The sequence below is a fragment of the Diabrotica virgifera genome, chromosome 2 (assembly GCF_917563875.1).
Source record: "Diabrotica virgifera virgifera chromosome 2, PGI_DIABVI_V3a".
NCBI classification, from domain to species: Eukaryota; Metazoa; Arthropoda; class Insecta; order Coleoptera; family Chrysomelidae; genus Diabrotica; species Diabrotica virgifera.
Window position 1 is genome coordinate 185,449,130 of NC_065444.1, and position 18,049 is coordinate 185,467,178.

The following is an 18,049-nucleotide window of genomic DNA, read 5'->3' on the forward strand; positions in this document are numbered from 1 at the left end:
CCCCCCTTTCCCCCCCCCCCCCCAACCCGACGCTCAAAATGGTGTGACTTTTTGCTGGACATTGTGTGGGCCATATAGAACAATTTTGTGTTGAAGGATAACTTTCACTTTGGATGTCTGGGTTATGCCATCTTTTGGATCAACTATACTATACTATTTATCCCGACAAACGGCAATAGGCTTTATAATATCACAAAATATATTTGACATTAATTGACAATTGTTTTGATATCATTTTCCATAGCCTAACTCTGATTTTAAGATAATTATGAAAAAATCAATGTATGTTGATGTAATTGAATCAAAAGCCACGATTTATCGATTTTTTTATTATTGTTTGAAATAAATAAAAAAGCCATAAGGGTAATGTGTTCAATAAATATTAGTAAAAAATGCAATAATAATTAATATGAGAACTTATAAAAATATGTTGATTATCACTTGTTTATGGTAATCGTCATAAACTGCACATTCCAAAGGTGGGCCAACTGAAATGGGAAGGGGCTCGTACACAGCCGACTACTTACAGCTAATCAAAAAATGTTTTATTATATTATATTTGGCTTTAAATAATACTACTTTCTTAAGAAATTTGCCATTAATTAGCACTATTTCAGTTTGTCCATGATGTGATAAATGCTGTTTTTCCCCTGGCCCCTTAATACATAAACTTTGTGATGAAAGCAAAATTATTTGCTTATCAGATAAACGCAATTTCTTAATATAGTTTTATAAACAGTGATAAATCACATATTGTAGCGTTAACTAATCTATAATATCTGCATATAGATAATGAAACTTTGAAAAACAAAAATGACATGTGTTTTTCATCTTGTTTACTAGTTTGACGGTACGTACTTATAAAACATAAAAATATGTCATAAACAGAAATGTAATCATCCTGTTCTGAGAAACCTTCTGGTAAAAAGGTTCTAAAACTGTCTTCTTGTGATATGTCAAGTTAAATATTCCTCTAAACCCATTGCTATCAGAGATATTTTTATGAACTATCTAGAAACAACGATTTTAAAACATCCCATATTCAAACAGTTCTTATATTGGTGGAGATCCGTGGATGATATCGTCGGTATACTGCGAAAACCAGGTAAATGACAAATTTTAAAATATTGAGTTAAGTATACCAAAATTCTCAGCTTTTTACGCTCTACATACAGGTAAAACCCAGTAAATGATACGACTTACCATTCAGCAGATAATTTTTGTGATATACAAATAAGTTACACATAACCAACTTTTCATTTTCAAGTAAAACAATAGATCGTTACTTACTTTCACAAAATTAAAGTTCTGTTGCATGTAATACCAAGTAAGCGCACATATATTATTTTGCCTGACAACAATATATTTCTACTGCTGTATGCCATATTCAGTAAAAAGGTAATAAATGCCTTTAATACATTTTACATGTATATTTTATTAAAATTTCTCATTCATATCGACTGGTAAAATCGATAATATCGACTATGTTTCATTGAATGGTCAAGAGGTACAGGTATGTGAGAAGTTTTTTTGTAAGACACTTTGTATATCAGCGTCGTTAATGCAATATGTCATAAGAAAAATTGATATTCTATGTTGTTATGCAGATACGGGCAAGAGGCAAGCATATTATACTGCCAGATAAAACAAGCAATGAAAAACGCAAAATTGTGAAAGCTCATATTGAGTCTTTTCTAACCATGGTCCCACATTATATTCGCCAAAGTTCGAAGCGTAGGTATTTGGACAAAAATTTGAGTATAAGGAAAATGTATCAACTTTATGTAAATGATTGTCAGCTGAAGAAACCGGAAGGTATTAGCGAAATTACATACCGAAAAATATTTTCTAACGACTATAATTTAAGCTTTTTTGTCCTAAATAAGATCAATGCTTAGTTTGTAACAAATAATATTTATTAGCCCTATCATATTATGATATGGCTAATCCAACTAAGAAACCGGATTTAGAAAACACTTACAGACAACATCAGAAAAAAAGAAGTATGGAATCTCGAAAAACGAAATGATAAGAAAAGCTCTAATCAACAACGGAATTTTGTTTCAATCACTTTCGATCTACAGGCTATACTACAGATTCCAGATTAACTGGACAATTCATATATTTGTGTGTAAATGAAGCCGCATTACCAAATGTAGCTTACCGTTTTGCCTGGTCAGAAATTAACGGTAGACGAGGAAGTTCTGAAATAGAAAGCATTATACTCAACTACTTATCAAAGTGTGTCCCAGAATATGTAAGCAAGTGAAATAAGTGTATTTTCTTATACCTGTGGAGGACAGTATCGTGACATAAATTTTTAGAGTGGGACAATCTTGTATGGAAGTTGACCCTATACATAGCAGTCATCTAAACCGCTAGAAATCAGATCTCTCTATGGTATGGCAGATTACTTGTCTGTTTTTGCAAAATGCAAGGGAAACTAAAAATGTCAAGGTCAGTGATCAAAAAGTATGTATAGAACCATACAAGTGTAAACATTTTAAATACGTACTACGACTTTTATGATTTAAAAAAATTGTCGCACACTCTAATTAAAAACCGAACAAAAGACCAAAACGCCGAAAAAATAATGTGGTTAAAGATAAAAAGATGAGATTCGTGAAAGAAGAGACAAACAGAATCCATTTCAATTATGACGCGTCACCAAGCTTCATTTCCTTATTGATACTGCACGGCAGTCAACAAGAAAAAGCAAGCTGAGTTATCAACTAACATAAGCATGCTTATGTTAGTCGATAAAAACTTAAACAACTTTATGATAGAACTTCGTCAACTAGCATAGCAAAAAACACGAGATTTGTTACAGCTATTTGATAAGGGAGTGATACCGGAGGAATATAACAGGTGGTATCATATTTTACGATGCCAATGGCATCTTGTCAGATTCTGCTTTCAGTGACTACAATAATCTATACGCATAGTAATATTATTTTCTTGTATCTGTAACACGTTCAAAATAAATTTGTTTTTTCTATAAAACTGCCTATCATTTATGTAAATAATATCCATATAACTACAAACAGCTCTGAATAAAATGTTCAGGGAAAACCAGTTAAATGTTATAATTATCGACTAATCTCTAAAAACATTGCTATTAACTAGTTAAAGCCTCATATTCCGATCACAAAACTACAAAATATTATATTTGGTTTATTATATTTGTTATAAATGTGTTATTTTAAGGGTAACTGATTAATTTAGAATTAAAGGTAAAACCAGGTAAGTGACCGCATCTCCATCTTAAATTTAGGTTTAATCAGCTACGTGTCTTAACTTTTTCAAACTAATGATAGAATATCATTTCTTATATATGCATCTTTTACTAGAATACCGAATATCAAACACAAGTTGTCCTCTTAATTCAAAATAAAACACTAAACTTTAAAAACGTTTTTTCTCGGTTTCGGTATTTCGGCATTTACCTGGTTTTCGCAGTATACCAACGATATACTAGTATGCTTTATAGGAACTAACTGGCAACTTGACCAATGTTTATAATACATTAATATAATTCATTCCATAGGAATACTGAGTTTACAATAAAAACAGAACAGAATCAGTCCATAAACTTTCTAGATGTAACAACTTACCAGTCTGCAAAACAAACATGAGTTCTCCATATTTCATAAACCTACTCATACAGACACAAGTCATGGTACAATAAACTCCCCAGGTAGGGCACGTAATGTTCCAAAATTGACGTAGCAAAGATCCTTCGTCATGCAATATTTGAATGTAGTTTTACAGGAACGACTTTTGATTTTAAATGGACACAACTATACACAATTCATCTGATTCATCATCACATCCTACATAACATAAATTAGCAAATTCTTTCATTACAGGCATCCGGATAACAGACAAAGGAAATGTCCAGTTAAGCCAGTAGCATAAACTTGGCTTCGTCGAACCAATCGGTATCCTCGGGCGATGTTTCATTTCAGCGCAAAATGCAGAGGCTCATTTGTTGCCTTTTTTGGCAGCATATCGCTGTGGCCGTTTCTACTTTCACGACTGTCTTTGTACTGTACCTACTGTTGGACAAAAGAAATCATAAGGCATCGGCTTAAATTGAGTAGGGTGAATAACCGCAGAATTCACCCCCGTATATAGTCACTTTCAAGAAATATTGCGATTCGCGGGTATTTATGAGTGCTATATACCATGCCAGATTAGGTTTTGCTAGATCCTGCAAGCTATCTTCAGGGTTTCTATTGGCATAAATTTGAATTTGTTGAAAGGTCTACTCATTTCTTCAAATAAATATAGAGTGTTCCATTATAAAAATTCTGACTTATAACTTCGACAAATATAAAAAAAGAATTAGAAGTATCTACAACAAAAAAATTATAATTTAAAAAAAAATCGACCTGTTGTGTTTTCTTTTACCTTGATCTGTTTGGAACAAAGTTTGTTCCAGATCCAGATATATGAATATTTTGCGTTACTTCTGGGACACTGTGCATATCCTTGATATCTTGCATTACCGGCAATTATTATGTGAAAACAATGACTTGTTATGTAGGATACCAAAGTACGAATTATCGTACTTCCAGAAAGTATTCAATGTGTATTCAATTTCTACTGTAGCATCTTCGTTGGAGGTATAAATCCCTATGATAACTATATTATAGCCATTTTTCGTCATCTCTACCATGATAATTTGATCGTTATCTTCTTGCGAGCTTGTTACGTATTTGTTTGAGTGAGTACAGCCAGTGCCGGATTTAGGGTACTTGCGGCTCTAGGCCAAATTACCCCGAACGGCCCCCGATAACTTTACAATTATGTAATTAAAGCATAAAGCACATTTCATATTAATACATAACTTTTATTTTAATTTTACTTTTTAAAATTGGTACAACAAACAAAGCATAACATAAATGAATAAAGTGTTCTATTTGAGTCTTAAAATAATGTAAACAAAATAATAGCGGTGACGATGGAGGGGGGCTGCATCCGTCATCCCGGCGCTTTGATAAGAAAGGAAGTGAACTGATCACACGGGGCCCCTGCCCTGTGCCAGTGCGAGTTACATTAATTCAACACATTCCTAGAACTTTCCACAATCCACCTGCAATTTGTAGCCTTCTATACCACCATTGTTTCCTATTCTGTGTCAGTCTATACCCTGGCAAGCGTTAATATTTATTTTCGATATGAACGTTGATTGTTTTAATTAGATTGTGTTGTTTATATACGCTAACCGGCAAAAAAGTGGCCACCCTATCATCACACACATGGGACATCGCACACATCTTATGGAAAATATAATGTCACTCAAATTCAATAAAATTTATACCAATAGATTCGTTTTAAATTAACGATCAAATCTTATCATTGCGCCAACTCTCTATTTTCAAAAATAAGAGCAGAAATTGATATAAATAAATCTGAAATCAAATGGGTAGGTACATAAGTTAGAGAGAGAAAAAATATTTTAAAATACCCAGATTTTCGGTACTCCATAAATCAGCTGATTAGATTCACTAATCAGCTTAGGCCCAGCGGGATTTAAGCTGTTATGAATAGCACTCAGAGCAATAATGATTGTAACTAACATTTTATGGACTCCAAAAATGTGATTTCGATAAACTTTAATTGCAATTTGCGCCGTAATTAATCATAATTAAGAGTTGGCGCAATGATAAGAATTGATCGTTAATTTAAAACTAATCTAATCGTATAAATTTTATTGAATTTGAGTGACATTATATTTTCCATAAGATGTGTGCGATGTCCTTTGTGAAAATAAAAAATTCGTTGGAAGTTTTATGCACTGTTTCATATCGCGTCTCAATTTAAATATTTATTGCGATCATGTATGCTTGATTTTGACAGTATGTGACTTAGTTTTGACGTTTATGTCATTGTTTTCGGTAGTCGCTATTTATCTTCTAAGTTGAAAACATTTAATTAAACAGTAATATAGCTTTTCAAACGCGGATTTCGACTAAGTGAATAATTAGATATTATGATGTTATCTACAGTAGATGTTATTCGAATTACTGCATTGCTACAAGACGGAAGAAGTCAAGCATATGTATCAGAAACTTTAGCTATTCCGAGAACTACAGTACGAAGAGTTTTCCATCGCTTTATTAAGAGACTGGTATTAAATAATCACGTCGACCTGTTTTCGGTCGTAAAAGAGCTACCTCACAAAGAGATGATCATTTTATTTTGATGGAACTTTTGAGAAATCGCCATTTCACTGCAATGCTGCAAGAGACCGTCTTCAGGAGCTTCGAAATGTGAATGTAAATGAGAGAACGATTAGAAGACACCTCAATGAAAGAGCACTAATATCAAGAAGGCTGGCTATTGTTCCCGAATTACAACCCAGACACTGTAGGAATCGATTAATTTTTGATCGATAACATCAACACTTAGACCTGGATCCTGCGTACCAAAAAAAGTTGATTAATAGCAAGCTGAAAATTTGTTAATAGCTTAACGGTGTCTAGTCCGACAAACTTTGATGTATAGGAACACTGGAACAGGGGAAGTTTTAATTGTGGAACAGGTTAAAAATTTGGAACGTCAGACTACGAACACGTTCCATGTATTTTGTCGGACAGAACTTTCAATTGATTTGTTACCATTTCATTAAACTCTCATGCAAAAATCAGACTGATGTTTATCACCAACTGGGCATTTTAATAAGTGGAACATAAAGAACATGTCAAATGACAGGAATCAAGTTGGTCAATAGCAGGCTGATATTTTCATGAGAGTTTAATGAAAGAGTAACAAATCAAATGGATGTTCTGTCTGCCAAAATACATGGTACGTTTTCGTAATCTGACGTTCCAAATTTTTAAACTGTTCCACAATTAAAACTTCCCCTGTTCCAGTGTTCCCGTACATCAAAAGTTTTTCCGACTAGACACCGTTAAGAGCACACAGTAGCGTTCAACAGGTAGCAACAAACGCGGTCCAAGATTGCGAAAGTTCTGCGAACTTTCAAAAGTGAGGCAACAGTTCGTCGGTAATTCGACACTGACAGTGACGTTTATACTATCAAAAACAATAATTTTTTTATACACATAGGCGCGAAATGTTGCCAAGTCAGTGACGTTCGATTTCTTGTTATAAAAAAATCGATTTTTAGTAGTTCCAATGTGACACAAAATCTAAGCACGGGATAAAAAAGTGTATTTGAAGAAAGTGTATTTCTTTGTCTTTCTTAATGGCGGTACAGGCTCCTTTTTTCAATATCTTATTTAGTTATAGAGTAATTTCCAGATACTAACATATTTCTGAAATTGGACTCTGTACCGCCATTCTTTATTATATTACGAATATGTGTGCCAAATATCTCGATAAAATATTCAAAATTAGAGCCGCAATCTTGGAATGCGTTTGTTGCTACCTGTTGATCACTACTGTTTGCTCTTAAGCTATTAACACATTTCCAGCTTGCTATTAATTAACTTTTTTTTGTACGCGAGATCCAGGCCTAACTGGGATATACAGGATTGGAGCCGGATTCTTGTTACTGATAAATCGCGGTTCTGTTTGAAGTCTGGCGATGAACAGGAGAGAGTTTGGAGACGGAAAATGAAAGATATTCCCAAGCTTGTATGTCCCAGAGAAGAAAGTTTGGCAGTGGTATTGTCATGGTTTGAGCTGGAATGCCATTTGAAACTCGAACTGAACTTATTTTCATCAATGGCCCCCTGAACGCTCACCGGTATATAGAGGATGTTTTGCCAGAAGCAGTAGTTCCATTTGGTCCATTTATTGCGGACAATTTCGTCTTTATGCCTGATAATGTACGGCCGCATACCGGAAGAATCATGACAAATTACTTGGAAGAAGTAGGAATTAATATATTCTCAATATTTCTGTTCGGAGCAGAGACTTGGACTCTTCGCGCACGCGAACGCCAAAGAATTGATGTCTTTGAGATTTGGTGCTGGAGAAGAATGCTGCGCATACCTTGGACAGCTCATAGGACAAACGTTTCCATTCTAAACCAACTGGAGATTAAAAAATGGCTGTCCAAAAAATGTCTGCAACGAATTCTGCAATTCTTCGGCCACGTGGTTCGCAGAGGTGACCATAGTTTGGAGAGATTAATAATTGTTTCTGGAAACGTTTCGGGGAGAAGATCAAGAGGACGATCACCAACTAGATGATTTGACCAAATTAAGAATTCAGCTGGAAGCTCATTCTGCGAAACTCTTAGAGCAGCTGAAGATACAGACCAATGGAGAAAAATTGTTAAGAATATTGGAAAAGACCACGATACTCAGTAATGGTGAAACGACAAGAGAGATAGTACAAAAGTAATGTACTCGATTTACAGTAGTGGTAATTATTAATTAATTTTGGAAAGTAAAAATTCAATTTTTTTACCAAAAAAGTTTTTGTTTACAAAACGCTGCGGCCCCCTTTTGCTTGCGGCCCTAGGCCGCGGCCTAGTCGGCCTAGTGGTAAATCCGACACAGTCCAGCTACACCCCGTTTTACTCTATTATTCTTTGTTACCGCTGTAAATTTTGCGTATAGTTACCAACTTTTTCGTTACCGTCAATACACAGATATCGATTTCAATTATTCCAAGTTCCGATAACACTTCCTTTTATTTATTTCTGATACCTTATATTATACGTTTCATGTAGCTATTCTCAATGTCCGTTTCCGTTGCAATCTTCGTCGTCATTTTAATCCATCCAAATTCCGAGGCGAAATACCAAAATTTGTAGCATATTTAAAACGTTTTCCGAATGACGAGTTGCTAGCACGTCGATCCAGCCCTCATACTTCAAGGACCTGAATTTGTGTTCGGGGATATTTCTTCTAGCCGACCTTTTCTAGTTTTTATTTATCCTCGCTACTCTTCTGGCAGAGCTGAGACCTATGTATTCCTAGAAACCCCGACATGCCTAAATCCGGTACTAGGATCTAAAGAACTATGTTATCAAAGAAAACATCTCACCTTTAACTCCATCTATAAAAGTATAGTGCTCTATGAATGAGAAACATGGCAACTTACTAAATCCTTGGAACGACGCCTACTTGCATTAGAAATGGATTTCTGGAGAAGATCTCCTAGAAAATTAAGGCTTGAAACAATACAAAATGACCAAATCAGAAATATAATGGGAGTCAAGTCATCCATCATAGACGAAATTTGAAGGAGACAATTGATCTAATAAGGTCATGTTGAAAGAAAGGAGGACGACAGGTTGCCAAAACAACAACTTTTAAAATGGACGACAAGAGAAAGAAGGAAGAGAGGAGGGCCGAAACAATCCTAGTGAGGCGGCATTCAGAAGGCAATGTCGGAAAGGAACCTTCACCCTGGCGAATGGAACGACCGACGAAGGTTGAAACTGGGAACCGGAAGGCGAAGAACGTTATAAATAACCTGGAATAAAAATTTACCTGTTTTTGTTTTGTTTTTAACTCGAACAGGAACAAAATTATCAATTTTGTGAGTTACTTTTGAGACACAGTGTATATCCTGCTGTTCTGCATTACCGGCAATTATTATGCGAAAACAATGTTGTTCCGCAGGATACCAAAGTACGAATTATCGTACTTCCAAAAAGTGTTGAATGTTTTCTTGGTGCGTTTTGTGAAAGTCATCATCACCGTCAACAACCGGAGCCCGCGATTAGATTATTGGAGGCGGAGCGATGTTCTGCATGTGTATGGGACCGCCGCTCGTTCGCTCAGTCTCAGTGTTGTGTGGTTACCGTATTTGTACAAATATGAGAATCGTTTGAAAAAACTCGTGGTGCTATACGTCAGTAATTGTGATAATTATTCTAGTCACAGTTTAGTGTTTATTTATTATTTATTGTGATACTAATGGTTCAATATAAGGATACCGTAGCCGATAACGTACGGTATGTTCAGTTTTACAATAAAGTTATATGCTTTTGAGTACAGTAGTCCTTACATTAGGTACGTTAGGATGATGTAGCAACTTTTTAATAAGTGGATAATCACATATTTGAAACCATTTTGTCTTCCTGGCAGACCTGCCGAGAGAGGGCGGTAGAGTTGGTAAATTTTATGGACGACCCGGCGGCGTCGACCAAAGACGTACCTATTCCCGTTTTTATTTTACTTTCCCTTTATTATTTTACTTTTTACCGAAGCCCTTTTTTACCTGGGGACCTGTGTCTAATTGTCTAATGCGTTTAATTATTGCCCTATTATAGAAATTTTCAAAATCCTAATTTGTTTTTTTTTAATAAATTCAATGTTTATAAAAAGAGCCCCTAATGCATGTATGCCGTACATAACGTCACATTTCCGGTTTTACTTTATGTTTACTCTTCACTTGTTACTTCATGTTTACTTTTGTCCGACAGAACAGACTTAAACTCTCCGAACAGAGATTAAACTCTCATGCAAAAATCAGACTGCTATTTATCACCTGTCATAATTCCTGTCATTTGACATATTCTACATGTTCCACTCATTAAAACGCGCATTTGGTGATAAATAGCAGTCTGATTTTTGCATGAGAGTTTAATCTCTGTTCGGAGAGTTTAAGTTTGTTCTGTCGGACAAAATACATGTGCCGTTTTCGTGGTATGACCGTTCCAAATTTTTAACCTGTTCCCCAATTAAAACTTCCCCTGTTCCAGTGTTCCCATATATCAAAGTTTGTCCGACTAGACACCCTTAAGCTATTAACAAATTTTCAGCTTGCTATTAATCAACTTTTTTTTTATACGCGGGATCCAGACCTATTTTACCGAATTTATTCAAAAAAATTAGCATTTTGAATTTTTTCCACAATAGAGATGATTTTCGTAAACTGCATTAATACAATCCCGGCTACCGGCTCTACCGCCCTCTCGGCGGGCCTGTGTAAGATGTCTATCTGCAAGTGAATATACTTAACTTATAATTTCGTCTCAGCTGAGGGACCGTAGATGTTCGGATTCAAAATTTAATAAGCATCTTCTTTTAAAGAAAATGAAGTCGATGAAGCATTTAAAAAAGCACAGCTGAAGTTATATACTTAATTTGTTTGGACAAAAGAGAAATGGGAGAGAACATGCCCCAGAATAAATGATATATGGGATGTAAAGTACAAAAAGTTGAAATATATTAAAAAAACGAGAATAAAAATCCAAACATTTGGAAATAGGGCGTTAAATGTAACAGATTATCCTTGGCCCACCATTTAAAAAATATACAGCGTGTCTACTTAAGTTGGAAACATATGGGAAACTTTTTTGTTATTCATTTTACGAAAAAAAGTTATTCTTTATAAAAAGTTCTGCATGCTCTAAAACCTAAGATTCAATCATCATATATCAAATTTTGTCAATATTATACGAGGTATGTCAAAAAATATGAACTTTGTTCAAGAGTAAAGTACCTTTATTTCTCTCAATATCGAAAATTCTTGTTATGAAAAGTTGTTTGGAAATAAAACTAAGATCAAATATGCAATTACATGCTTCTAATTGGAAAAAAATATTTTCCAAATTTTTCTCAAATTTATTGATACTAACTTCGTTTTTATTTATTGCACATACGATAACTCTTTTATTATTACTTTTACGAAAAAAATGTATTCTTTATAAAAAGCTCTCTATGTCCTAAGACCGCAGATGCAACCATCAGATGTCACATTTTATTAATTTTATACGAGGTATGTCAAAAAATATGAATTTCACTCAAGAGTAAAGTACCTTTATTTTTCACAATTTTAAAAACAGTTATTAAAAAAGTTGTTTAGAATTAAAAACTATGTTTCAATATGCAATTACATCCTTCTAATTGAAATATTGTGAAATATAAAAGTACTATAATCTTGAGCGAATTTCATATTTTTTGACACACCTCGTATAAAATTAATAAAAGTTGATATATCATGGTTGTGTCTTAGATTTTAGACCATGCAAAGCTTTTTATGAAGAATAACTTTTTTTCGTAAAATGAATAATAAACGAGTTATCATATTTGTAATAATTAAAAACGATGTTGGGTATCCATAAATTTGCGAAAAAAAATTTTTTTTATTAGAAGCATGTAATTGCATATTTGATCTTAGTTTTTAATTCCAAACAACTTTTTATCATAATAATTTTCGATATTGAGAAAAATAAAGGTACTTTACCCTTGACCGAAATTCATATTTTTTGACATACCTCGTATAATATTGAGAAAATTTGATATCTGATTATTGAATTTTAGGTTTTGGGGCATGCAGAACTTTTTATAAAGGATAACTTTTTTTCGTAAAATCAATAATAAAAAAGTAAAATTTAATAAAAAATTTTGGTCTTGGTAAAAGGTATATTATTTTAAAAAGCCCTATAGGGCTACAAACATCGAACAGAACGTTTTCGCTCTAAAAAGAGCATCATCAGTGTTGCCTAAAATAAGTATAACCATATTAATTATCAAAATGTTGAACTTAAAGTGATGACCAAGGTAGAATCAAAGTTTGGTTATACTTACAAGAACATGGTGAGCCAACCAAAAAATACGAAGGTCAAAGCCTTTCAAAAATGGACTAAAAGTCACATCAAAATGCTAACATAGCAAATTCCAAAGGATGGATATAATCCCTAAGGATATGGTCCTAGGATAACATATGACTCCCACACGTTGTAAGTGGGTCAAAGGTAACAAATTAGGTCATTATGTTACAAGAGCTGACAGGCAACTAAGATGTGAGATATCAAAAGCGAATCTGTCTGATGTCAAGACAACAATTGTCAATGGAACTTGAAGTATCATGAAAAATTGGTTACACAGCTTCTCCCAAACAAAGCAATTTCAACTATATCCGCAACATCCATTTGTCACAACTTGTACACAACTATATCTATTCAATATATATCCCATTCTCTCCACATCATCTTTTCAAACCGTTTTTCGTTTAGTGTCCAATCATAACTATTTCATTCTAAACTAAATCAACCAATAATACTGTACAATATATCTTTCAAGTTTCACACATCTAGTAGTTATTCCATTCAGCTAACCTTTCATCCATCATTTGGTTTGTTTGGTTGCCTGGTCTCTGGAGTCCCCAGTCTCTCAATAATGTTCATTAGTCTCAATAGTGATGTCAAATTTACTTTATATACCACAAACTCATCTATCTCAAATAAACACAATTTTTAATTTTCTCATATACTCAATAATCTTACTCAACACTTATCTTCATCTGACCCCACTTTAGTTGTAGCTTAGACACTTTTATCCAAGTTATTAATTTTTCTTTGCCCTAGATGTTATTTAACATAAAAGGACATAATAAAGAAATTTGGACTAAGCTTGTAATACAACCTTTTCAGTCTTGTAAATTTGTGTTGATGAACCCATCTATATTTTATTAATTTATAAATAAGATTTTGCATTTACAACTTTTTCAGCATTTGATATCACGACCCCTATTTTGTCTCTAGTTTTTCAGCCAGTCTCTCAGCCATCATTTGTGTTGGTTCACAAATATAAATTATCTAATTTCAAAACATAAACCACACATTACATTATCTGTATGTTGTTTTGCCTACCTTTCTTCATCAATTTACGTACACTTCATTGATGATTGTGGGTACTCAAATTCCCCCCTTCTATTTTACATCTAGATAATCTATTCTCACTAACTCTTTATTTTTATAATTCCAACACACTGATGTTAGCTGTTATCATTGCTTGTACTATAAACAACTATAAATTAGTAGCTGTGTAACCAATTTTTCATGATACTTCAAGTTCCATTGACAATTGTTGTCTTGACATCAGACAGATTCGCTTTTGATATCTCACATCTTAGTTGCCTGTCAGCTCTTGTAACATAATGACCTAATTTGTTACCTTTGACCCACTTACAACGTGTGGGAGTCATATGTTATCCTAGGGCCATATCCTTAGGGATTATATCCATCCTTTGGAATTTGCTATGTTAGCATTTTGATGTGACTTTTAGTCCATTTTTGAAAGGCTTTGACCTTCGTATTTTTTGGTTGGCTCACCATGTTCTTGTAAGTATAACCAAACTTTGATTCTACCTTGGTCATCACTTTAAGTTCAACATTTTGATAATTAATATGGTTATACTTATTTTAGGCAACACTGATGATGCTCTTTTTAGAGCGAAAACGTTCTGTTCGATGTTTGTAGCCCTATAGGGCTTTTTAAAATAATATACCTTTTACCAAGACCAAAATTTTTTATTAAATTTTACTTGTAATTAATGGTATACAGCCAGCTACAGGAAATTCTTCCTAGTGAATAATAAAAAACTTTCCCATATGTTTCCAACTTAAGTAGACACGCTGTATATTACCTCCCTCGTAAGACATTTTTTATTCAGTTATTCATGTCGATTCAGAGAACTTTTCTGTTTCCGGAAAATTTTCGGGAGAGGGTCTTTCGTAAATATAGAAATTTCTAAACTTTGGTGCGTCCGACAACTGGAGTACCCTTAAAAATTTGTTGGATAATATTACCAGTAAGTATTTTTACCGAACAATCCTATCATAGAAATGGGATCAATTGTCACATATTTTCCACATATTTCACTCACTTTTTGATACCATGCTCAACCGGTTTCTTCCAGTGGTCTTTACTCACGCGACTTAAAAAATTTGGTTAACTTTGTCATGTTGAAAGTGGTATTTTATTAAGAGCACACAATAGCGATCAACAGGTAGCAACAAACGCGGTCCAAGATTGCGAAAGTTCTGCGAACTTTCAAAAGTGAGGCAACAGTGCGTCGGTAATTCGACACTGTCAGTGACGTTTATACTAACAAAAACAATAATTTTTATACACGTAGGCGCGAAATGTTGCCAAGTCAGTGACGTTCGATTTCTTGTTATAAAAAAATCGATTTTTAGTAGTTCCAATGTGACACAAAATCTAGGCACGGTGTACAAGAATTCATCTGTACTCATTAGATATCTTTTAAAAACACCCTTTAATTATCTACGCTAATTTCTTTCGGTTATTTAAATGTCATCATAAACAATTCCAACCTTCTTTCGTTACATAAACATTGTTGACCTAGATCGTGAGGTGTAATTATACATACAGCCACTATAAACACTTTTCAGGGTCGACGCTGACTTTGCACTTTTAAATATATTTATACAACCAAAACATAATAAGGGAATCCTCATTACACATTCCACATTCGTCATTCTATTTTATTAGATGTAAGATTATTCACATTAAAAGATAGTGTCATCTACACTCCGCGAGACGACGTTACGTAGGTTGCTACCAGCTTGTACTCATGCGAGTATAATAAAACAACTTCAACAGTGAAACGACTATTAATCATTCCACCCCTCGGATAAGAGTTAACCACCCTTACCGGGAGAAGATAGCCCTAGTAATCCTGGACTATCATAACGGGATAAAAGAGTTTATTTGAAGAAAGTGTATTTTTTGCCTTTCTTAATGGCGGTACAGGCTCCTTTTTTCAATATTTTATTTAGTTATAGAGTAACTTCCACATACTAACATATTTCTGAAATTGGGCTCTGTACCGCCATTCTTTATTATATTACGAACATGTGTGCCAAATATCTCGACAAAATATTCAAAATTAGAGCCGCAATCTTGGAACGCGTTTGTTGCTACCTGTTGCTCGCTACTGTTTGCTCTTAAGGAACGTCCCCCTTAACTCGAGCCTTAATCAATTTTATTGGATTAAGCTGACACTGACAAGGAAGAGTTGAAGTCGTAAAAGTAAAAAGTTATTTTTAAATGTAACTTCGTGCCTTGTAGCCATATTGCAAACCTTGTTTTCTTCAAAAAATTTTCTGTATGTTTATATTTTTGGAAATAAGCAGTGGAATAAAACTGTTTTACTAACTACATACTTGTTGATACTGATTCCTGTAATTCAGAATGATAATTGACGTAAGTAAAATAAAAGTATTTTACAATCAGTCCATTGATAAATAATATTGATGTTAATCAATAAACAGAAGCATCATAATGAAACTAATAAAATTGTAATCGTATACTATTAGTAATATTGACGTAACAAGATAATTACTTCAATAGGCCGCGATTTTATTGCAATAATCTGGAATATATTGGATTTGATCTCTTGATCAAAACTGGTTGCAGGTATTTTACTAAATCATTGTTGACAAAATTTGAAAACTGAAATGATAAACAAGTGTGAGTGTGACTATGACTTATGACGAATACCAACACTACACAACAATAATATACAGACTGTTTAGTTTTAGATTAGATATACACCCAATACATGACAACCCTGCTTCTCCGCTTCTCACCTGATTCGCGCCGATTCATTCAGTCATTTGTCATTATATAGTGGCAATGGAACTTATTCTCATAAGCAGCATTGTCGATTTTAACGCTTCCTTCCGTGGGCTATATCTAATCCAACAATAAACAGTCTGTATATGATGGATTCAACCGTGTTGTTGTCATCTGCATAAAGTGCAGACAGAGAAAGTATTCGGAGAGAAAGAGATGGATAAACGCCGGGACTCCTCTGCCTGATTTTCAAAAGGAGTTTACAAGTCTAGTTTGCTTCTCTTACCAAGATAATTTCTGTTATTAATTTTGCTGTACATCAAGTAGGCGTGCCGATTATAGAATTGTCAAAATCCTACAATCTGCAGATGTTTCGAAATATTGGTTTCTAGATGATCCACAAAAATATCTGATAGTAATCGACTATTGATTAAATATTTACCTATACTATTAGACAAATGCTTGAAAATTATTGGCAAGTAATATAAACAAGACGTGCATCAGATCTTTATAGATTTTAAACAGGCCTATAATTCAATTAATCCTCCAATACTATGGAAGGCAATGGTGGAGTTGGACGTACCCAAGAAATTAGCTGCGGTAACGCAGATGTGTATAAGTAACTTCTTTTGCACAAGTTAAAATAGTGGGAAAAATATCAAATGCTTTCTGCGTAAATTCTGGACTGAGACAGGGAGACCCGTTGTACCCATTGTTGTTTAAAAAATTTATCCCAAAATCAAACGACAAAGCTGATAGAGGAGCAAAAATTTAGAACGTTAAAACTAGAAACGTTAGAAGTTAAGGACATTTTCTGGAGCTTTGAAGAAGCTGCATTAAATATCGGTCTAAAGATAAATGAAGGCCAAACAAAATACATCGACGCGTCGTTTCAAAACAAGAACGACAGCGAATAAGGCAAAATATTATTATAAACGATCATAACTTCAAAGTTATTAAAACATTTAAATATCTGGGATCAACAATCACCAATAACAACAAAATAGAACGAGAAGTTGAAAAGCGAATAATGGCGGGAAACAGATCTCAGAAGATGTAGTCAGAGAAGATCTGGAGAAAATGGGAGTGGAAGGCAATAGTAAACGCGGAAAGACTCACTAAGAGTTGTAACGCTATTAGGGCTCGACAAGACAAGAAATCTTGTCTTGACGTTTTCTTGACACCTTAATCTTGTATTGACTCAAGAAATTTCAAGATCTTGAAATTTCTTGATTACCCGGTCCGGTGATTCCCCGGCGACCCTTTTTATTGCGTTGCGTGCTAATAAAATAAGCATTTTATATGTTTCGCACATATTCTAAACATAGCTGTCCAGGATTTTATAAAAGTTGTTGAACAGTTCGAAACAGTTTAGACATCGAAATGAATTTTGATAATTTGTAGGATAAGATCGAAGTAGAAAATGATATAAATTATACTGCTTTAGATTTCAACTCGCCTGTGAGTAAAATTAAATAAATATGTTGTAAAAAAATCAAGAACTCAGAGCAAATGCAACTTAAACAGTGCTTGCGAGGCCTTAAATTATAATATGACTATGCTAAAATTAGATGTGCATGCAAAATGGCATTTAACTTTCGAGATGCTTTCGGGTTTAAGTGTAAAAAATGCTTTAACTATATTTTGCGATAACATCGAAAATCTAACTAAATCATTGCAAGATATTAGATAAACAATGGGTTCTGATCAGCAAATGTTGTCAGTATCTGAGAAGCTTTAAAACACTTTCTTTAATACACGGAGGGGAAAAATATTGCACACTCACA

General features: G+C 33.9%; 1 protein-coding gene across 2 annotated transcripts in view; it reads left to right on the top strand.

Moving 5' to 3' along the window:
- LOC114338980 (kelch-like ECH-associated protein 1) overlaps positions 1 to 18,049 on the top strand; it is a 253,837-nt gene that overhangs the window by 150,370 nt on the left and 85,418 nt on the right. The window contains exon 1 of one of the 2 annotated variants that reach the window (XM_028289608.2): positions 9,621 to 9,886. The exons of the other annotated variant lie outside the window; for it this stretch is intronic. Coding sequence (XP_028145409.1) covers positions 9,849 to 9,886 — 38 coding nt within the window. The 5' untranslated portion in view covers positions 9,621 to 9,848. Of the gene's footprint in view, positions 1 to 9,620; positions 9,887 to 18,049 lie in introns of those variants that run through there. 2 annotated transcript variants of the gene reach the window in all.